The sequence below is a fragment of the Labrus mixtus genome, chromosome 7 (genome assembly GCF_963584025.1).
Source record: "Labrus mixtus chromosome 7, fLabMix1.1, whole genome shotgun sequence".
Taxonomy (NCBI): domain Eukaryota; kingdom Metazoa; phylum Chordata; class Actinopteri; order Labriformes; family Labridae; genus Labrus; species Labrus mixtus.
In genome coordinates this window covers 10,521,814-10,549,090 of record NC_083618.1, presented here as the reverse complement: position 1 = coordinate 10,549,090, position 27,277 = coordinate 10,521,814, and the positions used below count along the sequence as shown (strand labels likewise).

Here is a 27,277-nt window from a genome sequence, read left to right as displayed (position 1 = left end):
TTCATAAATACTTTTAACCACAGAGCTTCAGAAATATGTTACAGCAAAGAAATCCACAATGAACAGGTGTAGTAAAAAAAAAGTTTATTTTTTTTTCTCAGTCTTTATAGTGACAGTTTTACGAAGCAGTAGTACGGCGGTTGTGTGTGGGATGCCTTTTCAAAGCACTGGAGTATATTCCTATAAAATTGCTAGTTGATTGCGAAGCACAGATCCAGGTAGCAGTAGTACAAAAACTGAGGTCACTCGCCACCTGTTCCTTTACAAATCTTGGGATCTTACTGGCTACTGGTATTCAAAAGGTTTGTCTGATGTCAGTGCACCATCAACAAGTCCATCATAATGACAATGACTTGTTTTACAACACAACTACAGTAACATATCAAACTCAAAGCATGAGAATAATGCGGTGCAATAAGCCAAAAAATTCAAAAAAGATGTTTATGTGCATCTGTTGTAGCACCAGTGTGACGATTTAATAGCACCAGTGATTATACAATCATCATTGTTCTTTGGATTATATTTAGCCATACACACAGGATCTACTGGGCAGACGTAGGCCTACAAGAGAGAAGACAATGATTAAAAAAAAAGGACAAAAGTACAAATGCAAAAGTGCTTTTGGCACAGGACTGATGCAGGAAGAGTAAAGGCAAAGTAAGGAGGGTGAAGGAGGGGGAAAAAGTGAGAGGGGGTGGATGAGTAGAAGGGAAGCGGCAGTATCTGGGCAGGTCATGTCCCTGATCTCTGAAGTCAATCAGCAGCCTCCACAGCTCTTCCCGCAGCTTCCTCCCAGTGATGCACACTGACCGCTGGAAGCTGCCACGCCGCACCGAGAGAACTGGTCACGACACAGGTCCGCTAAACACAAGGAGGGTGTGGTGGGGTGGGGTTGGGGGGGGGGGGGTTGAAATAAGGCACAATACAAAAGAGAACAAAAACATCAAAGGCACATTAAACTGAACCTACCTCGGAGCAGCTCTTCATGAGCGCACACAGTCCTCACGCAGACCTCCTTGTTGATGACGTAAACCCGACGCAAACTAAACGAAAAACACATTTAGAGGCCATAAGTGAGATTGAAACACAGAGGTGCCAAAGGACAAGTTCCCCCCAAAAAAGGGAAGTCAATATCATGTCTATCTTTCTACTTAAAGAATAAGTCTCTCTTAATTTTCTGTTTTTTCCTCAAAGTGTGAAAAAAATATTCATAACCAACAACGTATTGTCTGTGTTGCCAATTTTAGTCAATCCCATTTCCATGTCCAGCTGCTGATAATACTTGGTTGCACCTCAGTGTATTTATTCCCAGCGAAAGAAACAGTTCCCATCAAACATGGATTAATCCCTGTAGGACTGAGGTGTGCTAACAATACAACTTCACTATGTGTTTTAGGAAGTAGCTTAGCGTTAAAAAATAGACAACTCTGTGAGCTGAGGTTTAATTTCCTCTTCCAGGTTCATCTTGTCACACACTTGTTCTGGCAGAAAGTGGAACATTCTGAATCCGTTCTATTCTGAGTATTAAAAAACTGGACGGTAGTTTGCATTTTGTGAAAATGGTACGTTTGAGTTACGATCATAATGCCAAACATCTGCACATTGCATCATACTGCATCATTTCAGGTCATGCAGTGCGTACCTGTAGAAGCAGAGGCTGTTCAGACACTGCTTGCATGGCTTGTGAACAGAGTAGAGTCTGGTGCAGGGATACTGTTCCTCTCGGCAGTCTGGGAATCAAACACACAGCAAAATATAAAATACACTAAAGACCAGATCAACTGCCCCGCTGTCTTTAGAAGTTCTTACCTAGAGGGCCAGGCTCAGTGGGCTCCGTCTCCGACTCTGAAATCCATGTGAAAATAATTACAAATAAGCTCTAAACAACATATAAACCACTCTTAAATATCATTACTCAGAATAGAGTACTATTCAGCTAAAATACCTGATTTTTCTGGACGCACCACTGGCTCCAGTCGAACCTGCTGCTGGTAGGTTCCAGGAAGAGATTCGGCATTTTCAGAATCTGGAACAAGAGAGAGAGAGGAGTCACATTCATGAGAAAAAAAACCATTTCAGATATAGAATTAATATCAAGGACTATTTCCACGAACATGACAATGCTTTACCTGGGAAATAATCCGGCCCATAGTCCTCTGTGATGTCATAAAAAGATCAAGAGAGATAAAAAATGTGATGAGGTCATCATTGTTAAAGCAATTATTGCAAACACACAGACACACACACACACACACACACACACACACACAAAGCCTTACTTTATATAAAATGAACCACCTGCATGATAAAAATGAACTAATAAGCTGTTTGCAGCCATTATACATGATATCACGTAAAAGACGTTTACAAGTAATAACATGCAGAGTGGTGTTATTACCTCTGTGATTACAACCTCTTTGCAGGTGGTAAATAATTGAAATAGGAGAGAGAACTTCTCGAGGCTATACAGCAGAGGAACTTAGAGAAATCAGATACAGATGTGGGACAGCGCTGTTTTAAACTGATGTTAATCTTCAAAAAGTCAAGGCCAATATTCAACCAAATGAACTCACCCAAAAAAGGAAACTGTTCCTGGTACTGGGCCTGGGCGAGCAGCAGAACTGTTGACATTTCAGACAACAACAAAGTGATAAATAAATGTGTTGACCAATAAAATGCAGAAGAAGAAAGTCTGTAATTAAAGTACAATATGCACAGAAAACAAACACATTTTAACCAACTAGTAATTTCTTTAGGTGATTTCGTAAATATGATTTTTTTACTCCTTGTTTTGTAATATATTTTATATTTCATTTTGTTTGAGTTTTAAACATTGCCCCACCATGTTTTCTTAAGAATATCAAAACAGTGAGATGTGACAAACATGAGTTTTATAGTGAGACAATGAAATGACAGATACTTCCTCTCAAAAATGAAATGCTGAATTAATCATTTAAATCATTCCACCTTTAATCAATTCAATACATTTAGGAGTAGTTCTGCCATGGTCAACATTGCATGGAAGTGTAAAGTGGTAACTTCATGCAACACAATCAAATTAAAACACAATGAACAACATGGAACCTCTCTTTTATTCATCATTTGTTCTTGGGGTCTGGAAAACGTCCTTTCATGCAATAGACTGATAAGTCATGTGACTAATAATAGATCACCAAAGATTATATACTACTTGTATACTACATGTGCAAAATAACCAATTATCCATTTTTTTCTTCTCAAATGTACTTAACATAAAAACATACATTTATCAGATAAGTATATAATAAGAGGGCCATGATCCTTTTTAAGTATTTCTTAAAGCCAAACTTTGTGACCATTGAGGCTAACAGTTGAAGCATCAAACTGTATTTATCTTGGGGCGGCAGTAGCTCAGTCTGTAAGGACTTTGGTTGGTAACTGGAGGGTCGCCGGTTCCAAAAAATTCAGACATGAGGGTTTTAGCATGACGTGACTAAATGCAGCGGACCAGGTAATCTTTTATTTACTTTATATTTAGACAGGTTTATACAAATAATGTAATGTCAATAAAATAATCCCAATAACAGTTGACCTACATTCTCCTGAAACGCACTGTTAGCTCGAATACAATGATGGATCTCTCCTGACTGCACTTTTTTTGGGGGAATCATTTGGGATAGTGAAAGGACACAGCATCTTGTTCATTTTAGGAATAGTAACTTTAAGACATTATAAGGTGGAATTTTTGCTTAATATGATGTAAATGCCACAGAGAAATTCAATATTTGGAACCAGGTTTTTTAGGAACTTGGTGGGTTTACCTGGCATGCAGATTAGTAGGAGGACTCTCATGGTCACTATTGGGAGGTAGACAGACTGGAAACTGGAAGGGGGCAAAGAGAGCATCAACAGTTAAAACAGAGCAACATGAAAAAAAAAGTTTAGTGCTGGATGTTCCTTTGGTCTTCTGAACTCTCTTCTCCTCTCTTTCCCCCTGCCCTCTGTCACCTCTCAAACCCCCCACTGCTCTCTCATCTCTCCCCCTCCCCCTCATCCTCCTGCTGGCCCCACAACAGCCATGGCAAGAAGAAGAAAAGGGGGGGCTTTCTGACAGCAAGAATGTGGCATGTCTGTCTTCCTAAGAACTCTGTTTTCCTACTTTTCCTTGCAGCAGCAGCAGCAGACAGTCTTGCGGCTGCATTCCAGGAAAAGAAACAGAGGACCCCTGAACCCCACCCCTCTCTATGAGTTTGCTCCGTCCCTCCCTCCCTCTCTCTCTGTCTGTCTCCACATCCTTCATTTCCCCTCTGTCGCCTGCATTGGTCATTTCCTTGAACCCCCACCCACTCCTCTCTCCTCCTTGTTCCCCTTTTTCTTTCTTCTGCACTCCACGGAGCAAAAGAGCCTCGCGGGTTGACTGAAAACGACATGTGGACAGAAACTATGAACACTGACAGCATCAAGACATCACTGACTGGTACAACAGGACACTTCTTTCTCTAACTCATGAAGACACAACTGAAGTGTTCCATACAGTAAAATCCATGACATTTGCTTCCTGTTACACTGACTTAACTACTTTTCTTCTTAGTGGAAAGTATGAACGCTCCTCCTCCACTGCAGCTCCATTGTAGGCAGCTTCATACACACAACATGGAGCATTGAATTTGGCCTAATTTTACAACCCTCACTGTGAAGCTCTTCAGTGTGGGAAAAATGTTTACGGTACAAGATTGTGTGCTTCTAAATCTAGTGGACTAAGGCATTGTTACACATTCATCAACAGTGGACCTCTGAGTCAAAATGGGAATTTGTTAAAGTGTTGGAAAAGCTCTAAATCATGCTAAAATCATGTCATGACCTCTATGATGAATTTTCATAACGTTTGCCAAGAGGGATCATGTGTGTTTGTTGTGTGTGCGTGTGGACTAAGGTATTGTTACACCTTTACCAAAAGTGGACCTCTAAGTCAACAGCGGACCTCAAAAGTGTCCCCTGTTGACAAGACCTATTCAGACTGCCTGTTCAAATCACGCTATTTACGCCCCTGAGACGTCAGTCCTTCGATATGAATGTCACAGAGGCATTGGGTCCGTACACTTACTGGAAACGTCTATAGGTGGGAAAGGTGTGTGAAAGCCTATTCTGTTGGAATTTTAGCAATTCAAATGTATGTTAATTTTTGACAGCATGTGTGTGTGTGTGTGTGTGTGTGTGTGTGTGTGTGTGTGTGTGTGTGTGTGTGTCTCTGTTTGCGTGTGTGTGTTTGAGTCACTGCATCCCATTTCTGTAAGGCTGTACTGGACACAAAACATGTGATTGAAGCAATGTTTGCACAAGCTATACACATACTTGTGTATCAATAAATCAGTAGATGATGAGTGTGTAAGCTTGTGTATCAGCACAACACTCAAACACACACACACACACACACACACACACACACACACACATTCTTCCACTGCATCACAGTGGTTATCAGAAACCATATGTTTTCACAGCACACATCTGGGAGAGATTAGCCCCCCTCTCCCCAATTGAGTCCTTTCCTTCCCAGCTAGAGACCCCCTCTCCCCACAACCACCCACACACAAAAACACACATACACAAACTCATTTGTAGGAGTTTCTGAGGACAGCAACAAGAGATGCATTGCTGTCATCTATTTTCTGCCTTTTGTTTTCATGCAACTGTGACGAGTAAATAAATAACAATTCAAAACCATCTTTCCATGTGCCCTCATCGACCCCCTTGCTCTGCAAGCGAAGACTGCGCGCGCGCGCGCGCGCGCGTGTGTGTGTGTGTGTGTGTGTGTGTGTGTGTGTGTGTGTGTGTGTGTGTGTGTGTGTGTGTGTGTGTGTGGTTTTCCCTCTTGGCACCCTCTCTCCATTGTAGTGTCATTACTGCAGACTGAGCTCTGAAGTCCCTCCTCCTTCTCCTCTCCAGTGAAAACACTACACCACATGTCAGCTCTAAACAGCCATTAGCATAAAAGCAAATTGTCCACAATTATTCGGTCTACATTCAGCAGAATGATAAAACTCTTGGGGTGGTTTAAAGATTAAGACAAAGGGGGCAACTCTGCATGCAAACAGTGCACAGTCACCTCACATCTTTAGATTTTTTCCCCCCCTCCCACAGTCACCAGCACACATTGTTAAGTCTTCTTCACTTTCTGAGCAAACGCATGCATAAAAAGCAGATTCAGCTAAAGCACTTAAAACCCCGTCACGACACTTTTTTCTTACCTTACTTTGATTCAGTCTGCTCCGACTTTCCTCAGCTCTCATGCGTCCTCTGAGTGGTGCAGGACCTCACAGCGCCACATTGTACCAGCCCACATCTGTAGTCTCCTCCCCGCCCGGTCCCAGCCTCCTCCAGCCCCCGGTCGCAGCACCGGGGGACAGCTGCAAGAACAACGACTAACCCGTTCACAGTCACAGTCCTTAGGCCCTCTATATCACACCAAAGCATCAATGAACTTACCGATTATTGATGGTGGGTGGGTGCTGGACTGGATACCGAATCACGTCGATCAGCTTTGCTTGGTAACCAAACAGTGGAGATGTGACAATGAATATAAAGTTAGCCTAGTGCCTGAAACAGTAATGGGTCTTCTCTGATCATTCTGGTTGTTTATATAAATAAAAGCAAACTTGGAAATAATTTATCACTGTAAAAGTTTGAAGAACAGTCATTCAAACACTATGGCCTCTCCTATCATAACTTCTCTAATATTTAGCTACATCATGTCATGCACATCTGCAGCAAATTACACAAGTAGGCCTATGTAGCCTACAATAAACTGTTTATTTTAAAGTCATTGCTAACCATTGTTTACTTTTCTATTTCACGTATTTCATTACAAGGTTTTGTTTTGTGTTGATGACTTGTAATGTGTTCAATCTTACCAGCAAAATCATTTTTATAAAGTATGTTCTCTTGTTCAAGGTGTTTAATTTTAACTCCTAATAACACCAACTAAATAAATATTCTAGTTATAAAACACTAAGGTACATTGTTAAACAAAAGGAACCATTATTTTCTTTAAATGACCAAAATCAGTGTATGAGCGGTTATTGTTATTCTAAATACCATAGCATATATTTATGAATGTCGAAATTTGGTTTATTTGTGTTAAAGTCTTTAGACTCAAACAATGTCACAATGAAAACAGCAGCGCAGATCATCAAATCAAATGACCTCTCTCAAGTCCAGTCATGTAGTTATAGAGGACAGATGTTGTCAGATTAGCAAATTCCAGAAATCACACAACAACAATCAACACATCTGTTGTTAACCAGTAACTGTAGATGGATTTTCTTTTAAAATTAAAAACAAATCACAATTCGATTAGATACTATAGGAGTTACAGAAACAATGCCTTTGTGTAAAAGAACCCAGAGACACAGTGATGAAACCTGATGGCTGAGCTCACTGGGAGCTGAGGCTCTGCACCACAGTGTCATCTAGAGGACACTTGAAGGTGCACTATGTAGTTTTAGTAGAGAAATTTGAAAGTTGGAGAAGTGTACAAATTCTGTGGTATATGCCCATAACTCTACACACAAACTGTCCTCAGAGGAAAATGAGGTCCCTGTAACACTGTTTGAAGAGAAAATGATAGGTGAAACCGTAGCTCTCCTGGTAGCATTTAAGCTCTAAAAAGTGTTCCAGGGACCCATTTTTTCATTTGAATAAAGTTTGTGTATTCAGTTCAGAAAATAGCATAACATTTTTCACTTCTCCAACTTTCAAATTTCACCACCAAAACTCACACACCTGAAGTTATCGACTATAAATGTGATTTAAAGCAGGTGTATATCTTAAGCAGCACTGAGGGACAGCAAATAATAACCAATGAAGACAGTTGTAAGCATTATGACTATTTATTTTTGCATTCAAACAGTCTGTTGTTGGCTTGATGAAAAATCTGAGGAAAAATATAAACTTTATGTCCAAGAACTGGCGGCTACTTTGAAAAGTAACAAAAGTAACACACATGAAAACACCTTGTTTTTACTTGCATATGCAGCATCAAGTCTCCCTATTGCACAAACAGACACACAGTGGAGTTGGAGATAAATACCTCTCTTATGGTAAATGTCAGACTCAGACACACACACTCTCCTGCATTCATACTTTATAATGTGCGTTTGTATAACACCAAGTCCCCCAACCACGCACACACACACACACACATTAATACGTGTGTGGTGGTGGTGGTGGTCTAAGGTGTACTGGTCAATTAGACCATCATAAGCAATGTTTCATCAATATATAATTTGTCATGGATGGAAAAGTTGTAGAAGTGGACGACAGGGATTCAGATGGCAGCGACCTTCTTCTCCTTGTACGTGGCCATCATTTTCTTGATCTCTGCTATCGCTTTGCCTGGGTTCAGACCCTGAGAGATAGACAAGAAAAAGATCTGTTAGAATCGTTGTGAGAAATCTTCATGCACAAGAATGAAGATACAGACGCGTTGGTTGTGTGGCTGCAGTTGTATGCCAAAATGTTACCTTGGGGCAAGTCTTGGTGCAGTTCATTATAGTGTGGCAGCGGTAGAGGGAGAAAGGATCCTGTAGCTTGGACAGACGCTCTTCTGTAAACTCATCTCTTGAGTCAATCATCCAGCGGTATGCCTGAGAGGAAACACAAAGTAGCTCATTGACTTTGTATGCAGATTTACTCAGTGATTGCTAAAAGTTGAAGTGCTCTAACTAACACACACCTGCATCAGCACAGCAGGCCCGAGATATTTGTCTCCATTCCACCAGTAGCTGGGGCAGCTTGTGCTGCAGCAGGCGCACAGGATGCATTCATACAGCCCATCCTACACATGAGATAAGCAAAAAAGGAGACTTATTTCATGTTCACTTAGTGCTTTTAAAACTTCAGTGTATTACCAAAATAAAAGCTGTGGTGTACCAGTTTTTGTCTGTCCTCCACAGTCTGCAGGTACTGCTCCTTTCCTTCCCTGGACTCATCCTTCTTCTTCAAGTAGGGTTCAATAGACTTGTACTGTGCGTAGAAGTTACTCATGTCCTGTAACATACAGTCGTACAATCAAGGATCCAGTTGGCATACAAGCATAAGAATGCAACTTGATTAAAGGGTACTTGGTTCAAAAATAGCCAAAGATGAAGTGGAAAGTTGTGTGATGTGTTGACCTGATATCATAATGTTAGGTCATAGCTCACATTTGGCAGGTAAATTGAATGTGTGATTTTATCTTTGACACTTTGCATCAAAACAGGATGAAATTGTTAGATCAATCTTAACAGCCCCCATTAACACGTGTACAGTATTTGTTCTGACACACTAAATTGTTGTTATTAATGTTATCTGCTGGAGGCAGGCTTGTTCAGGGTGTGATGGGTATATACTCACAGGTACAAGGTCTTTGACCACATACATGTGTGGCAGAGGGTAAATCTTCGTTGGCTTGCTAATGTTGGTGTCGATCTTGTTGAGACAGGCGAGTGTGTTTCCTCCATTAATGTTCATTGCACAGGATCCACAGATACCTACAAACAAAAAAAATACAAGTTTTGGATGGAATTACTAAAACAAGGTAAAGAAAGTTATTTTGTTTGGAAAACACACACAAAAAGAGTAACAGAGTCCTTATTTTGTTATGTCTTGAGCAGCATTATAAGTCTTTGTGTGTTTCGTATGCTAGGCATATCTACAAAGCAAACTTCACAACTGAGTCATTTGAAACTTTTCAGGTTGGATTTAATCTTTACCACCACTCATTTCACAGAATCATGATTTTCCTCATTTCATTATTATTTTATCATCTTAAGGTTAATGCATTTTTTTTTTTTAATTAGTGTGGATTCAAATCAATGAATAACGACTTTCCTGGTATCACACTCTGGCCTCCGTGTTACTGACCTTCTCTGCAAGAGCGGCGAAAGGTCAGAGTGGAGTCCATTTCATTTTTTATTTTGATCAGGGCATCAAGAACCATCGGGCCGCAACTGTGAAATAAATTGAGCAAGCGGGACAAGAATGTGAAGACATGAAGTTTAAAAGGAGACATATCTGATCAACTTGTGCAAAGGTAATCCTGACAGGTGTTGTAACAGGATTTTGAATATAAATATTAAAATGTCATCTTTGATATAAATGAATTGTACTGAGCATTAACTTCACCAGTTCAAGTGAACATGATCCACTTACAGCAATGCAATTAAAGTAGCGATATTCTCTGTGTACATTATATAAAAAAATCGGCAGGGATTTGAGGGAATTTTAATGTTCCGCTTGAAAAGTCCTCTTCGCTGCACTTCTTCCAGCTACAATCGAATTTCAATTAACAATGCCCACAGATAATCAATGTGTCTGGCTGAATGCAAGATAAAGTTCTCTTTTCATAAAACAAGTGACCATGAACTGCAAGATGACTCAAAATAGAAAACCACAGATTCAGCTTCAGCTCAATCATGGTGTTTTTAATATCAGCGCATAATTCAAACACATAATTCATACCATCAATATTTATACAGTAAGAACTCTGATTATTGAACTGCACCACATGCTGGGCCTCCTCGTGGATGAGGGGAAAACTGTGACACCTACGTGTTGAGGTCAATCTCGTAGGTCTGCATTCGGGGTTTGTCCCCTGCCGTGTCTGGGTCCCATCTGTACACCTGGAACTTCTTTATTCTCGGTTCCACTGCAGGAGCTGCTGCTGTTTGGACATACCGCACCCCCTGACAGCAGAGAAATGGGAAGACATTTCTTTATCACTCTGACAACATACTGTTTTCATTACACACAGTGTTAGGAAGAAGAAAGCAGGGTAAACTCAAATAAGAAAACATCCTTTCACTTTGAATCAATCATTTATACGAGCAGCCTCCCTTAATACTCTTGAGATTAAATAGAATCTATTTCTGATTATCATTACGTTATTGATCATTCAAACAACATGAATCACTGTAAAACTGCAGAGCTTTTTAAAAGTTCTATTAGTTCTTCAAACAAAAGAGTTATGCCTTCTTAAAAAAAAAAGCAAAACATCATTCATCGCCTCATGTAAACCCCTGTGAAACACCGCAGTGATGGCATTACTTTTTTTTTTACACACGATCAGGTTGTTCATTCAACATTTTGCCTGGCCTGGTTTGTTTTTAGCTTGAATGCCATGAACGCTCTCTTGTGCATTGCTATAAGGTAATGTATGTTTACATGTTTCTTTAACCTCCTTCGGCATCTGGATATGTACACATTCGCTGTTTGACAATGCATGGTTAAGTTAAGTGAGTTTGACTGAAGTTCACATCTAGAGCTAAGCTATTTACTAGCCAGGAGCGGAACTACGTAACAAGGACTTCAGATCACCAGCCCTCCACCACGGGCAGCGACTGATAGAAACTGTACTTAACATAAAGGTTAATGACGCAGGTTTGATTATTCTGACTGTCAACGTACCGTCAGTCCAGCGGGGGAGCGGAAAGCCAAAACACCACAGCGACTCAAGGACGTCAGGCCAGCTACCGACATTTTGGAGTTTCTCTGACCTCCAGTGCCTGCTATCCCAGCAGCCACCACACTCACTGCGTCACTGATCTGTTTGGGAGGGGGGGCGAATGTTTTAATGAACGACGTCTGCCGGCTGTGGAAAACGCACAACAAAGAATGGTGTTACTCTCTATTTCTGCTACCTCTGCAGTAATATTTAGCTCCAATGAGTGAATGTGTGTATCTGACATCGTGTTACTGCTGGTATAATGGCTTTTTTTTAATGTCAGCCGACTCGAGCGGAGCGGAAGCCCGGTGCACACAGATTGTCCGGGTTTCTAAATCGAACGAACCCCCCCATGTGCCTGTGTCAGTCGTGGTACGGCGTGTGGATTTGTACTCTCATAACATCGAGTTTCTTCTGGTGTGAGGTCGCTTAATGCAGTATTTCGTCGTTTTTTCCTAGAGACTGAAGGAGCAGCCATGGTTTTTCTGTCGCTGTCTTGTTGGATCAGAAGCCGTGGACCCGACAGATACTGGAAAGTCCAAGAAGTTCTCAAACATGCTCGGGTAAATAGCCACGACTAGTTCCTGCAAAGGAAGGGGCTAAATGTTGATGATCATTTTGTAGGGTGTGTGATCGTGCAGCTAACATCATCTAGGGCATTTGTTTTGTTAACCCTGGAGATGACATCTTAACCCGTCATACTCTTAATATTAACAGCAAGCAGTGGTGGTCATTGTGTTGAAGTCATCCTTCCTGTTGGTTCCTCCTTACAGCACTTCAGAGGCAGAAAGAACAGATGCTACAGTCTGGCTGTGCGGGCGGTGAGAAGAGCTTTAGTGTACGCAACCAAATCTCGTAAGCTTAAGAAACGGAACATGAGAACGGTAAGACATAAAAATCTCACTATTAACTGATATGACAAACATGTGTGGTACACAGGATTGAACTACATGCTTCAAATGGCATTGACAGTGTGGATGATTGAGGATCATTTGACCCTCTTGGGATAATAAACTTGTTTTACTGATAAAGGATTTTTTTTTTGACAGCCATGTAAACTACCACGTAATCAAACTGATCAATAAGATTTATTTTGATTTGTTTAATGATAATCAATCATATGGACAGTATGAGACACTTTTAGGGAGCACTGGCTTCATATGAATAAATAACTAATGCAACAAAAAAAACTATCAAAGATTACAATATTGCGAGATTATTGAATGGACACTTCAGGGGAAAAATGCTTTAATTTTAGCATTTAAGCTTGAAGTTGTATTCTTTTTGTCTAATTATTTTATATTTTACTGTGATTTTTTTTGGGATTATTTTCACATCGTTTGAATCCCAGGATGGTTTAAATGACATTATTGAGGAAGGATTTATTCACTATTGATTAACGGCTCCCTAATCTTGTCCAGACAAATGTTCTATGTCAATTGAACAGACACAAACAGTAGCTCTTTTTAAGGGGTTACAGATAATACAGGTTAGACATCAAAGCTTCAATTTGTGTTGAAGCTTACTTCAATGAAGTGGTCCTTCAAACCCTTATTGCAGAAAGCTGGAATATTTTATTTATAAACTCTGTATGGTGGGGGAGTGGATTTCATGGTGAAATGGCAATCAGTTTCATTAATTACATTTGTTGTGTGTTTTTATCACTTTAGCTTTGGATCACACGAATTGCAGCAGCATCACGAGAGCATGGCATGAAGTATCCAGCCCTTATGCACAACCTCACCAAGGTTAGTTTTGTTGAACACATTGAGACTCTCTATGTTTACCGTGCTGTCTCTTCACTCTGTGTAAAACACTTTCTTTTTTTTCTTCCTCAATACAGAGCAGCGTTCAGCTCAACCGGCGTGTTATCTGTGATCTCGCTGTGACAGAACCTCGCTCGTTCCTCTCACTCGCAAAGCTGGCAAGAGCTCGGCAACAGGAAGGCTTCCGTGCAGCATTGGGTGATGGAAAAGAGCCTAGTGGTGTTTTATCCCGTGTTGTTCTGCTGCAGTAAAGGACTTTATACAGTTGCATTGTTCTCAAATGTTACCTTGGTTGAGAGCAGTGGTCTTGGATCATAAAAATGTTTGCAAACAGTCTGAGAGTTGCTGCTTCATTTAAGTAAATCTCAATCTTAATTGGCAATTCACTTCTTATGACCCTTATTGCGAAAGAGAGTTTTTTTCTTTGTGGTTTGGTAAATGAAATACCAACAGAGCACTGTCCTTGAAGCTGAAATGGATGTACTGTGTTGCTCAAGGGCACTCCAGCAGGCCTCTTCCTTCATCCCTGACCTTGAAGAATACTTTCTAGACTTACCACTCTGCACCCATGCCACAGTTTGACACATTTATTCGACTTTCCCTACTATTAAGAAAATGGATATCATTACATGCTGTTGTATTTTTTTCAGGTGAAAACCACTTCAAGTAAATATTAAAAATGCCCATCATAAGAGTAAATTAAAGGAAGTTAAAAATGGCAGTTTTACTTGCAAAATACAACTCATCTTATCCCCTCATTCCCCACAATGCTGTGATAGATGATGTGATGGTATCAGTTCCCATCAACAACTATCCTTTGCTTTAAACATGCCAACTTCGTGAAGTTGAATGTGTTGGATTGTGACTTTTTTTTTGAATGGAAATGTCTGGAAGAAGCTAAACCCTAGTTATCATGTATTGACTCTTCTCTCTGTGTAAATATATGTGACACTTTCTTTCCTCTACATGTTAATTTCAATAAACATTTTGATATATATTTCGTCATCCTGTCTTTTCTAATCTCATTGATAGGAATGTGATTTGCAGAGGTATTTCATTCTACACTACACATCTGTAGGTTTCATATTGATTGTCCCTAAAATGCTATTAAAAAAAAACCTAGAAAATGATAAACGAATGACACAGCAATGTCAATGAGATATGACTTACAGAACCTGAAAGAGTCTGATGCAATCCAATGACAAGAGTGTCCCTTCATATGAATCGTAAGTACTATATGACCCTCTGCGCCTACCGTATTCATTTTGGGTGGGATTACTTGGATGACCTCTGTTGAAGCGAGCTGCTGGGATAGCCAATGGTAGCCATGAGTACTAGCTACCAGCCAATCAGCGTTGTTGTTTTTCAGCTTCTCTGTTACGCACGCGCAGAGTATTGCGGCGTGACACGCGTGTGGAGGAAGTGAAGTGACAGTTCAGTAGCTGCTGCTGCCTCCTGCCATTCACAGAACCGGCGAAATTGTGTTTTATTCATTCTTTTTTTAGAATGTCGTGGCTGTTCGGCCTGAACAAGGGGCAGCCTGAAGTGCCTCCCGGTCTCCCGGTTCAGCCTCCACCACCACCACCGCCTGCCGGAGGTTCTAGCGGCGGCGGAGATAAAGCCAAGGACAAATGGAGCAACTTCGATCCCACCGGGCTGGAGCGGGCTGCTCAGGCGGCCAAGGATCTTGACAAGTCCCGTAAGTGTGTGAGAGGGCAGACATTCACACACCGCAGTGGAGGTTTACCCCGGTTTATGTCCTGACAAGTTAGATAAAGATACCAGCTCCTCCCTGATTCATAGTGGTGGTCGCCTCAGTGATGCAGCAGCTTATTAGATTATTAGATAATGAGCCACAAACTACCAAGCCAGCAGATGCACATGTATATCTTATTCTATCTTTATGAACTTAACGACTGATCAAATAGACAATGCTGTCCTGCTCTCAGCTTCATTCAGACGTAAGGACACGGTTCAAAGGTCATTTCAGGTTGCAACATCCACTTGCCTGAAAAGGTTAACCCATTTTTCTTGGTTTTTTTTCTAGAGTCAAATAATAAAAACGACTAGAAACAGAATTGTACAGTGAGAGGTGATGATATCTGTCATATTTGTTTTACAGAAAAACATAATAAACTGATATCTAAAATTCAATTTTTGAAGCAGTCAAACTTCTGTGTGTGATCCCCTCACATCAATCCAGGACATGCCAAAGAAGCTCTGGACTTGGCTCGGATGCAGGAGCAGTCCACTCAGATGGAGCATCAGAGCAAAATGAAGGTAACAGATTCAGCTTCTACTGTGTTTTGATCTGCTTCAGACAACATTTCATTTGTACCTATTTAAATTGATTACAAATATGTTAAAGTGATACTATGAGATGGTGGAGACATAATTCACTCTTTTTTTTTAATTCAGGGTTGTTTTTTTTTATCACTTTTGCATTTTTATTACTTGTGCATTTTATTGCTCTGATTTTTGTTTTTGCTTCAAACATTAATATGTAATGTAAGCAATAAGAGTTTATCACATCTCTATCTCTTCATTAAAAAAGACACTTCTTGAGTTCACAAGATGTAAAGCTTTCGTAGTGTTGTTGAGATTTTTTTACCAGTGTATTTGTAAACCTGAGATTAACAAAGCAGGCTGACGTATTTGTAGTTGGTCAAAAATAAATGTCAATTGTGGATATAATGTTTATTTCAATGTCCACATGGTATCTCTCCAGTAGCGGCTTCATGTAGCTCAATTGATTTAAACTCCTGTGACTTATGAGGGATTTTTTTTTTTTTTTTGCACAAACAATAATAAAAATGTCTTCTTCTTATTCAACAGGAGTATGAAGCCGCATTAGAACAGATCAAAGGCGACCAAGTCCGAATCCAGGGAGAGGAGAGGAGAAAAACTCTGAATGAGGAGACCAAGCAACATCAAGCGGTGGGTATCGAAATGCTTTTTCTCTTCCTATGTGTTTCTAAAGTGGAGAACAATCACATGTGCGTTACAGAGTGTACTAGATTGAATTGAGTTTTAGGTTAACAGTTTTGTCTCATTACAGAGAGCTCAGTATCAAGACAAGCTGGCCAGGCAGAGATATGAGGACCAACTAAGGCAACAGGTGAAGTAATCTCTTATAAAATTAAGTCTAAAATGCTTTAAAATGAGACTTGGTGTCTAAATAACGACAGTTGTGTTTTCAACAGCAAGCCCTGAATGAGGATAACCTCCGCAAACAGGAGGAGTCTGTACATAAACAGGAGGCCATGAGGAAAGGTGAGACTCAAATCAATGTAACATTGACGACAGGATCGCCTACGGAAGACTTTTTTTTCTGATGTTCTTTTTTACATCCTTGATGTTAACAGCAACAATAGAGCACGAGATGGAGCTGAGGCACAAGAACGAGCTGCTACGCATAGAGGCGGAGTCTAAAGCACGAGCTCGCGTGGAGAGAGAAAACGCTGATATCATTCGCGAGCAGATTCGGCTGAAGGCTGCAGAGCACAGGCAGACTGTGTTGGAGTCCATAAAGTAAGACACGCTAAGGTTTCTGACTACAGCATGTATGGTGGTGTCCTAAAAAGTTTTTTTGTTAAAAACAAATAACATAGCAGTATGTAACACAGGAATGGTCAGTTTTGTATATTTGCTAACTGGAGAATCAGTTGCATCTTGTAAACAGCTAAGGGGCGCGCCTACAGTGAACTGGTGTTTGCTTTTAGGACTGCAGGCGCTGTGTTTGGAGAAGGATTCAGAGCCTTTGTTTCAGACTGGGACAAAGTCACAGCCACGGTGAGACATCTGTTTTTATCCTCTATTGTATTGTTAAGGTGCGCTAAAAAAGATAATCAGAGCCCGGCAAGGAGACGTGTGTTCCCTCGAGGAAATGAGTAAGGTACAATAAGCTCGAGGAGTAATTTCCCAACATGACCATGTCCTGTCCAGTGAGTTCAAGGTATTGCCCTCAGGCCCCCAATTTATAGCGCCCCTCCCCCAAAATCAAACTGCTATTCAAAGTCTTCTATTCTTTCTGCCATCTGGCTGTTCAACCTTGACAGTAGTCACTTGGAATGATGATTTGTTCTCTTGCTTGTTAAATTGTTTTCTCTTTGAGTGTTCTCACCTTATCCTTACTGTAAGCAGTACCTGAATGTTGATAGTGTAACTGTTGTGCCACTTCTTTAGGTCGCTGGTCTTACCCTTTTAGCTGTGGGAGTTTATACAGCCCGAAACGCAACAGGGGTGGCGGGACGTTACATCGAGGCAAGGCTTGGGAAGCCGTCATTGGTGCGGGAAACATCTCGTTTCACTGTGGGGGAGGCAATCAAGCATCCAGTCAAGGTAGCCAAGCACCAATTCAACCCTCTCTCTCCATTTGGGTATCTGCAGATCCTAAAAATGCTAATCGTACCTTTTTGGTCCCTCCTTTGAATCACGCAGACGGTTAAACGGCTAAAGAGCAAACCTCAAGATGCCCTTGAGGGAGTCGTGCTCAGCGTAAGAGAAGATCTTGAAGCAAATGCATGTTAGATATGTAATTTGTAAAAAAAAAAAAAAAAAATGTCTCACCTTGATATAAATGCATGTTTTACATCTTTTAGCCTTCCCTGGAAGAGCGTGTGCGTGATGTCGCCATAGCAACGAGAAACACAAGGCAAAACAATGGCCTGTACAGGAACATCCTCATGTATGGCCCCCCAGGAACAGGCAAAACTCTCTTTGCGAAGGTAAACCTTCAGACTAAAATGAAGTACATGACTCAACACATGAAAAAATACAGTGTCCTAAATGTGAGTTATTTCCTTTGACACCGAGAAGAAGCTGGCCATGCATTCTGGGATGGACTATGCAATTATGACCGGCGGTGATGTGGCACCCATGGGCCGTGATGGTGTTACAGCCATGCACAAAGTGTTTGACTGGGCTAACACAAGTCGACGCGGGTAGGTTGCTTGATGTTTTAGAACATGAGGATGCTGATTTGACCAATACACCAACAGCAGTACAGTCCTCTCAGCCAATTTAAGTCATTGTTTTGTTTTTTTCCTGTTACAGACTTCTTCTTTTTGTTGATGAGGCTGATGCATTCCTTCGCAAGAGATCTACTGTAAGTCCATGTACATTTTATTTTTGGGAAGTCTTAGAAGTTTTTTTTTTGTTAAATTCTTCATCCTATTCAACTTTTTAAAATGACATAATCCTCCCTCCTTTATTTGTAGGAGAAGATCAGTGAAGACCTCAGAGCTACTTTGAATGCATTCTTATATCGCACTGGAGAGCAGAGCAACAAGTAAATCATCATTTATTTTTGTAAATAATGAGGGTCTAAAACCTTACATGTGTATTACTTCTCACTTAATTTCCCATTATTTATGATAAGCCGTTTTCTCTTCAGCATGTCTCACACCTGCCTGATCCCTTGTTTGATTTCAGGTTCATGATGGTGTTGGCCAGCAATCAACCAGAGCAGTTTGATTGGGCCATAAACGATCGTATCGATGAAATTGTGAATTTCGCTCTGCCGGGACCCGACGAGAGGGAGAGGCTGGTGCGGTTGTACTTTGACAAATATGTGCTGGGACCCGCCACTGGAGGGAGGCAGTGAGTACAATCCTCACAGCTGTTAAACAAGGCATGAAGCCAAGCCACTGCTGACTAGGGTTGCATACTGAAACAAGGAATTGAGTTTGGTCCATGAATAAATTGTTTGTGATTTTAGGGGATGTATTATAGTGATTCAGTGGCTGAAAGCCTGTACCAGGATCAGGATGAAATTCAGACACTTTTGAGATTAAGGAAGCCCAACATATAGTCAGTCAGTTAATTGCACCCATGCAAGCAAAACTGTGTCCCATTGTCTTTGTTTCTCTGTCAAATATATGACAGAAAATAAAAATATATGTGTGTGTGACTTTGTGCAGGAGGATGAAGCTGGCTCAGTTTGACTATGGTCAAAAGTGCACTGAGATAGCGAAGCGGGCAGAAGGCATGTCAGGGCGAGAGATATCTAAGCTTGGTGTGGCCTGGCAGGTACGTTCCCAGTAGTCATTGTTAACCCGGATCAGTGTTCATTTCAAAATGTTAACTTTAATTTCTTTAATATTTTGAATGAGTAAACCTAAGTGTGTTGGACTATGTTCTCTTGTAGGCAGCAGCATATTCATCTGAAGATGGTGTCCTGACGGAGGCTATGATTGACGCTCGAGTTGATGATGCTGTCAAGCAGCACCTTCAGAAGATGGACTGGCTGCATGGGGAGGAGGAGGCTCAGGGTAAGACCCTTACAACTCCCCAAGCTGGGGCAGAAACCAGTGGAGGTAAGATGGGCTTTACTCTGCCCCTCAGTGAGGCACCTCAGGCTGAGGAGGTGATTGCCCCAATCCTTGAGATTGATACAAAAGAAGAAGGTGCAAGTATACCACCTCCTTCTTCAGACAACAACCTATCAGCAGAAGGCAAGAGTGAACAGGACTGTGAAGATGCTTTCAAAGCAGAAGCTGCTGCATCAACAACAGCAGAAGAGAGTTTGACCAAGCCTACAGTTTCCACTGACAGTGAGGGCAAAGTTGAAAAGAAAGACAAAACTGGATCTTCACCAAATGATGGAACTCCAGTTTGATTGGTAGATTGTTCAGTGGTAGAAAAAATAGTTTACTGTCCATTCAACTTGTCCACAGGTCATGACTTAAAAAGCCTGTACAACTGTCTGTAACAGATGAAGAAAAAGTCAACTGGTTGGAAGAGATAATCAGTTAACTTTTCAATACAAAACTGAAGCCTGAGGCTCTAACATTCTAATATATAATGTATGGATCATAAAGATGTATGTGAAACCAGACTGTAATAACAGTATGTAAGTGTTGTGCACAGTGGAGTGTCCATTGGAATGATTAAATGGATGTTTTTTATATGAACTTTACTCCTGTTTTTTTTTTTTTACATTACAGGAAACAATCTGTATTATATTATAAGACCAGTAGCTTGGATAAGAGTTTTAGAAACTTAATCAAGAAACAGTTAAAATCTCTATCAGAGAGCTGCTGCATTGTAACTATCAATGGTGTGACATCTATTAGATGTATCCTAAAAGACATTCTTATGTACTGCTAAGAGACATCAGACCTTGCATTGACCTTTGATGTAGAGCATGATTAATATTTATATATGGTCCTTAGATTGGAGGGATTTATAATGCTGTACATAATGGCAGAGAGGCGCTTGGATTGAATGAGGCAGCAATAAGCTATCAGTATTAACGTGGTATCTACATTTTAAGGTAATGGCCTAGGACATGAGGAAGCTTCTTCTACGGGGCAAAGTCAAGGGTACGCTATTCTTAAATATAAGCCAATCTATAAAACTCCTGTCAGACAATACTGGATGTCTACATGTACTTGTTCAGTATCACATCACGTTTTAGACCAGGCTTTCCCCACGTTGGGGTTCCGACTCAACGTGGGGTTGCATTGGAATTTAAATGGGGTCGCCGGAAATGTTGCGAGCCGATGAAGATTAGGAAATGATACATTTTTCAGCCTTATATGCCTTTACTAGAGAGACAGGAAAGTGAATGGTGTGTTGTCTTTAATTCTAGTGGGGTATCCCACTGAACTTTTTTTTAACACTTTGTTAAACACTCAAAGTTTACAAAAGTAGTATTTATACAGACATTGAGTGAAGGCCTATCATAGATACATTTATCTTCGTTAGATTACAGCCCTTTGAATTGTGTCAATAATTTACAAATTACGTAAATACGAATGTGGCTAAAAGACAAAACATAAAGAGGTTTATCCTACTCTTGATATGATGGTGCATCTCTAAAATGTTTTCTCCAAATTACCGCAGCGGGCTTTACCTTTGGGTTGGCCTATATGTTATGTAACGATACCTGCGATATCCCTCCGCGTCAGCAATACATCGTCTGAACATCTCTTGAAGACTCAGAGTGAGTGACAATAGCAACGTCCTTAAATGACAGGCACAAGTTGAAACTGTCCCCGCAGAATCAAATGATATACAATCAATAACAAACAAACGAAGGCCTTAAGGTTTAGAAATGTTTTCCCGGACAGTACAAGATGGTTTAAGAGTCTCCTGGTAGCTGAGCTTGGTCCCCCATGTGGCCACCCCTCGAAAAGGAAGAGCCCCCCTCATAACACAATACAGACTCACAATCTAGTATTAAATTCTGTTACTGAAACAAATAAATCTATTATATTTTATGTTGTGGTTTTTAATGATGTGTGCTATTATTTGGCATGATACTTATATATGTTTTTTAAAGCGATCATCTTTGTCTATTTTTCACCTGGGTTTAATGTTCCCCTCTGACAAAACAACTTGACCCAGTTTGGCCCCCTCAGTAAAAGTGGTCTAGAACCACCACTGATTAAGAGACATCTGGTGCCCTGAAGTTGAACAAGACTGCTTTTCAAGTTCACATTAAATCTCATAAGAAACAAACATTAAGTAGCAAAAAGCAAATAAAGACCAATGACATTTTCTTCAAGAGGATTCTTTTTTTTTTAGTTGATTCATATGTACATACAGAAATATCAGGCACTCTGAGCTGAGCTTGCAGTTCGCAAATAATTACAATGCTTCAATTGTTGGAACATTTACAAAAAAACAAAAAAACCTATGCCCTGAAAATAGCATATCCAAGTTTAAATATGCATCAACATATTATTTTGAAAACACAAAGGAGAGCCTCAAAGAGGTCTAGGTTTGGTTATTCATTATTAGCCCACCCACTTGAACTTAATTCTAACTAAGCTACATCACATCGTCGCATCAAAAGAAAAAAAAAGAAAAAAAACATTCAGTTGAATTAATTGTACTCTCGGTCATACCAAATAAACACGTTTACACTTTCACAGATCAGGAATACCAATCTGACTTATATTCTTAAATCAAAAGTAATTTCATGTCACCTGAAGAAAAAGAGTCAGCATTAATATGCTGCAATTAACAAAATCTGAACATCTTGTAAAAAAGGTGTTGAACTAGGTGTGTGGGTGTTAAAGCTCTCCCTGAGGAGACACGGTTGAGGGTTTAATTGGACTGACATGGAGAGAGGACCTTGGCCTGACCTTGAGCCAGAGAAATAAAGGCAGAGCGAGAGCACAGGTTCATCCTATGCATAGAGAAAGAAAAACATCATCACCAATATGTCTGACACCAGCCATTTGTTAGGTCCTGACCCAAAGCTCTGAGTTTGTGTGTTTGTGTGTCTCTATGTGGGCACACAACATTTTGTACTGGATTCTGAAGTGTTTGTATTTATATACTATTGTTTGATTGCTTGTGATCTGGGTCTGTGTTTATTGCAAATGTCTATTTTATATCAGTAGAAACAGACAGTGTGAAGAAAAGGCCTGTTGCTCTTCTCCTCAAACTCTTGTAGGAGCTCGTCGATTTCATTCTCCATGTCGTCGGTGTGCTGGATCTGCAGGGGCAGAGAAAGAAGCATGTTTAAAACCTCCTGCAGCCTATTGGCACCAATGAACAAAAGTAATTCTTGGTACATTGTTTATGAGTCTATTGCATAGGTTGGCTGCATTTTCACGAGGTGAGCCCTGAGCATCCTCATATATGTTATTCTATATAGGAGATTGTGTAAACTTTAAGGCCATTCATTCAAAATAAAGAAGTACATGGATTAACATATTTTTTTCCAATGTTGATCCACAATGTTCCAAAAGACATAAATGACTGTTTGTTGCCCTATGGCCATCAGTGTGTCTGCATAATTGCATTAAAGAACCCTGGTAGGAAACACTCACACATTGACACAGCTCACAGATAAGGAAGGCGCCCAGCGTGGCTTCCTCGTGGTTATCCTGAATGTCTACATTGATGACGTGCACAGGCTGCAAAGTCTCCTGCTCTCTTGAATTCAGATCTAGGATGCAACAACAGAAAAAAAAAAAAGAGTGCAACCCACAATCAAAACTGTGTGTAGTGTCAAAGCAGTGTTCTTGCTAAAATGCTTTACCAACTACATGCCTTCATTAAATCTTTTTGTATGAATAGTCTTACCCTCCAGTACTTGGTCATAGACTCTCTCTTCACAGGTGATGACCAGGTCAAACTTATCCTTGCAGTTTTGGAATCGCTCTGGCTTTGATTTGATGCGTTTGTTGCGGTCCAGCATGTGCAGGATGCCGTTCTGTGTGTATCTTATGAGTGGGGAGGTCAAGGAACACAGTAGAAGCAAGCAAAACAGTTCCAAGTAGAAAAACAACACTCTAATCACACTTTCCAGACACCAGATTTTAGATCTCAATCAACTGAGCACTACGAATGTGAGCAGCCAGTCGGTGAGACTGTATGAGGCACAGATCTGCTAAAGTGAGACTGTATACTTTGATAGCGCCTTGATGTGCACATTTGAATGGTGTCACTAAGTCTGTGTATTAGATAAACTGTAGCACCCTCTAGTGGTGTCAGAAAGGCCAAGCATTCAATAGTGGGCTGCTGAAAGAGAAAAGGTTTAAAAATTAATTTTATCAACAAGCCGTAAGGCAAAATTTAGGACACAGGCAGGTACATTTTTTGGTGCTTATTACAGATTAGAATAAGTGTTTACATACTGCCCAATACTTCTTCCTATCCACAGCACATCTTACAATGTCATGCATTTATTTTTAAGTAACAAAAGAAACACTGCCGAGAATTGTCTACAATAAGGGTCTCTGTACAGTTGCAAGGATTTTAAAGAAGCCCAGAAGCAATATTTAAAAAAATAGTCATAATTTGTAGTTCATGGACAAATTGACTTGTAAGCCAACCAGAGGTTGAAAAATGAATACCCGCAATCCAGTGTAATCTTTAGCAATTTCCCAATTTCAAGTAAAGCACATTGCTCCTACTTTTCAATCTGGATTTTCAATTGAGAGGCCTAATTAACTAGATCATCAAGATGAAATATCTGAGGCACAGTTAACCATTTAGCCTCGACTTTAAACTATACTCATCCTCCTGAAGGAAAGTGAAATACACTTGAACAATGAACTAAATTAACTCTATAGGTTTAACATGATGTTTAGTGGGGAAATGGATTATTTGTACTACACAAAAATAGCTAAAAAAAGAAGGAAAAAAAGGATATTAGTTCAAACTTTTTGAGAGCAAAAATGCATAATTGTAATGAGATCACGTCAGAATATCCTGTACATTTAAAAATAAATCCTGTGTTACTTACTTTTGCATTCTTCCCCCTCCACATCTGTTATTATCTATGTTAATCTTAAGCAAACATGCATCCATACATTTTATTCACATCCATTTTCCAGTGATAAGTCATTTTCAGTTGTTCTCAAGATCTCTATATACTTCTCTTGCTATCTGGATATAATGCTGGTTTTACTGTGATAAGTTAATTTCAGATGATATCTCAAGATCTCAACAAATTAACTCCCTGTCACAGGAAAACCAGTATTATGTGGAGATGATGACATATATCAACATCTCAGAAAAATAATAATCAGGAAATAACCAGTTACCATGAGAAAACAGTTACATTAAATATATGGATGCATGGCTGCCGAGGACTTTGATTTGCAATGCGTCAAATGTTACATAATATTTACTCTAAGGTGGCCAGTACACAAATCCTCACTGACAAGGTACACCACCAGCTTGTTAAAACGATCTGCTGTAGCCAAAACGGCATTAATCTAATTAAATATACATTGAAAGAATTGTATTTCCTGAAACATGATTAAGTATTTCATTCTTTTTTTGTTTAAACTCTGTCTGGGAAGACTGTACTTGATGTACTATTTTTTTTATTTACTTTTTGGTAAATGCTCGTATTGCCTATACGTTTTCTACATGTGACCACTGTTATTCTTTGCTGATGCAATTCCCCACCGTTGTTTTTTTTCAACTGTTTTTGAGGTTTCACTTATAATGTGCCAGCTATTCAGTTAACAATTACAGTAAAACAAAAACAAGCGAGCCAGAAGTAGTGGTAAACCATTCAACACAAACTGTCTCCTGCACACTTGTGCTCCTAAAGCTTCAAAACTTACATTGCAATGACTTGAAAAGATGCATGTTGCAAAGACATGAAAACTGCACTAAAAAGGGAACAACAGTGGTAACACGAAGAACCTCAAAAATACAGACACTCAAAAATATAAACTAGATTTTTAGGAGTGTGTACAGTTTTAATTTTAATTGAAAAAACTCAGCAAAAATGTAACACTTTGATATTCACCAAAGGCACTTACTGCTCCAATGCTGCTGGGTTACAACCTGTTCGTCTGTCCCTGTGTTGTATGGGTTTAAAAAAAAAGCACGTATCAGTAATACATTTTATATACCTGCCTTTGCTTTACCTTTCTTCGCTCTTGCTCTCCCATTTGCTGTGCAATTCACACTTCCATGAACTCCCACAAGGATTAATGTCTAAACAAAATATGTCGCTGTGAGCCATGCTTACTAATCTGGCTGCAAGTACATTGTAAATGCATGTATGTGTGTGGTAGAGAGGGTGAGAAGGGGATACAGTTCCTTGTCCTTGCGGACCAAATCGTTGTACATCTGTACATAAGTCGTTTTGAAGTCATACACATTTGGCTTATCCGGGGCAGGACCGGGTAGCTTCACATGAGACCCTGTCCCAAATGATCGTACATCAAATCCACGTTTACTGCAAAGATGAAAACACAAGACAGCAAATTAAATATTTTCTATCAACATCTCTAGAGCCAAAAAACAAACAATGCAAGAAACAAAACATTAATGTCTTCACAGTGCATTACTGTGATAGGACCATTTACAGGTTGTCTCCTCCAGTGCTGTGTCTGAGTCAGGGGAACTTCGTTTCACTAATCTTTTGTTTCTCAATCTTGAGAAATTGGATAGAGTATATTATTTTAATAATTTGGTTACCTAATAGGTACATTTAAAAAAAAAAAAAAGGCAGTAATGCAGTTATCCTCCTCTAGTAGGCTACTTGTTAAATAAAAAAAAAGGGGGGGGAGGGACACCGCTTTCAAATGACAAAAGAAATACGAAATAAAACCGAGTGTAAACAGTCTATGAATACAGTATTTGGTTTACAAAGCATAAAAAATAATAATCTTGAAGACATTTCCTCCATGGCAGTGTTAACCAGCTGCAGTTGCTCCTTTCCGGAATATTCCCTACAAGGGGGCGCTCTTGTCATCATGAAGGAGGAAAAACTACCTCACAACTTCAGCTGGTGTTTTTAAATCCCTAATCTGTTAGAATCCTGAATCTATGAGAGCGTTTTGGGCAGACACTGGCCTTAACCCAGGTTAAAAAAAAAATGTCCACTATAACCCTGCAGGGAGACAAGACGAGCGAGTCCTTTGTTAATGCACCCGAGGCCCGACGGATTGTGTCTCCGTGTCAGCATGGCCGGTTTAGAAAACGGCTCGACACCGCACACATTTCGGTTCCTTCATGGTCCTTTGAATGTTTTTGTTTTCATCCCGGTGGTTCATCATCTTTACCTGAGGATATTGTGCGCTTCCATACTGCGGTTCTGGTTGCTCGAGCACACGACCGCCACACGCAGCGGGTGGCTCGGCATTTCGACTCCGGCTGAAACTAAACGATAAGCTGTCAGAAACTAATAGAAGTACTAAGTACCTGCGACAAAAAAACAATCAGAACACACCCCTATGTCACACTAAATAACCACAGCGTTCAAGAACAACGACTACGCTATGAGCTTGTCTTCTTTGGAAGCAGGAAGTTAAAATGGCGGAGCTCCGTTAAATAAGCTTTAACTAGCGATGTCATTTATGGGCGGAGCTTCCCACTTGACAAGGCGAGAAAATGTGGCTACGTAGACGTGACGTCAGAAACAACAACTTTTTCTTATGTTATCTTGCATGAAAGCTATATTCAACAAAACAAAGTGCAACTGGAACACTAATATTTCAAGGTAGGAGCACACATGTGAATCAAATGTGCCGTCATGATCTGTAGGATACTATTTTATCATTTAAGAAAGTAGGCTTTATGCTACATTTTCTTTTATTAAGGCCCAAGAGCACATTTGTTA

At 40.1% G+C, this 27,277-nt stretch overlaps 5 protein-coding genes across 6 annotated transcripts; 2 read left to right on the top strand and 3 right to left on the bottom strand.

Annotated features, from left to right (window-relative positions):
- Positions 1–67: 67 nt before the first annotated feature.
- On the bottom strand, positions 68–6,346 carry mfap2 (microfibril associated protein 2). 2 transcript variants are annotated; one of them, XM_061042807.1, is made up of 9 exons: positions 6,228–6,346; positions 3,801–3,862; positions 2,574–2,621; positions 2,130–2,156; positions 1,946–2,026; positions 1,810–1,845; positions 1,643–1,730; positions 970–1,043; positions 68–861 (listed from the first exon to the last, which is right to left on the bottom strand). In XM_061042807.1, the coding sequence occupies exons 2-9, from the start codon at positions 3,829–3,831 to the stop codon at positions 758–760; spliced, it is 489 nt and encodes a 162-aa protein (XP_060898790.1). In that variant the 5' UTR covers positions 3,832–3,862; positions 6,228–6,346; the 3' UTR covers positions 68–757. The 2 variants fall into 2 exon arrangements, with proteins under 2 accessions (XP_060898790.1, XP_060898791.1); XM_061042808.1 differs by having other exon boundaries at positions 6,233–6,306.
- Positions 6,347–7,844: 1,498 nt separating this feature from the next.
- sdhb (succinate dehydrogenase complex, subunit B, iron sulfur (Ip)) lies at positions 7,845–11,576 on the bottom strand. Its single transcript, XM_061042803.1, has 8 exons — positions 11,425–11,576; positions 10,570–10,703; positions 9,883–9,968; positions 9,373–9,509; positions 8,911–9,027; positions 8,714–8,815; positions 8,502–8,624; positions 7,845–8,386 (listed from the first exon to the last, which is right to left on the bottom strand). The coding sequence occupies exons 1-8, from the start codon at positions 11,494–11,496 to the stop codon at positions 8,306–8,308; spliced, it is 852 nt and encodes a 283-aa protein (XP_060898786.1). The 5' UTR covers positions 11,497–11,576; the 3' UTR covers positions 7,845–8,305.
- A 252-nt stretch (positions 11,577–11,828) lies between these two features.
- On the top strand, positions 11,829–14,224 carry mrpl20 (mitochondrial ribosomal protein L20). Its single transcript, XM_061042800.1, has 4 exons — positions 11,829–12,024; positions 12,235–12,345; positions 13,132–13,209; positions 13,305–14,224. The coding sequence occupies exons 1-4, from the start codon at positions 11,938–11,940 to the stop codon at positions 13,476–13,478; spliced, it is 450 nt and encodes a 149-aa protein (XP_060898783.1). The 5' UTR covers positions 11,829–11,937; the 3' UTR covers positions 13,479–14,224.
- Positions 14,225–14,620: 396 nt separating this feature from the next.
- Positions 14,621–20,141, top strand: atad3 (ATPase family AAA domain containing 3). Its single transcript, XM_061042802.1, has 16 exons — positions 14,621–14,926; positions 15,431–15,507; positions 16,063–16,164; positions 16,286–16,345; positions 16,431–16,500; positions 16,593–16,758; positions 16,950–17,019; positions 17,413–17,568; positions 17,668–17,724; positions 17,829–17,954; positions 18,046–18,170; positions 18,283–18,334; positions 18,447–18,517; positions 18,661–18,828; positions 19,149–19,257; positions 19,376–20,141. The coding sequence occupies exons 1-16, from the start codon at positions 14,734–14,736 to the stop codon at positions 19,844–19,846; spliced, it is 2,073 nt and encodes a 690-aa protein (XP_060898785.1). The 5' UTR covers positions 14,621–14,733; the 3' UTR covers positions 19,847–20,141.
- A 1,588-nt stretch (positions 20,142–21,729) lies between these two features.
- On the bottom strand, positions 21,730–27,002 carry ssu72 (SSU72 homolog, RNA polymerase II CTD phosphatase). Its single transcript, XM_061042799.1, has 5 exons — positions 26,721–27,002; positions 25,748–25,891; positions 23,272–23,411; positions 23,016–23,134; positions 21,730–22,678 (listed from the first exon to the last, which is right to left on the bottom strand). The coding sequence occupies exons 1-5, from the start codon at positions 26,798–26,800 to the stop codon at positions 22,577–22,579; spliced, it is 585 nt and encodes a 194-aa protein (XP_060898782.1). The 5' UTR covers positions 26,801–27,002; the 3' UTR covers positions 21,730–22,576.
- Between the last annotated feature and the right edge of the window lie 275 nt (positions 27,003–27,277).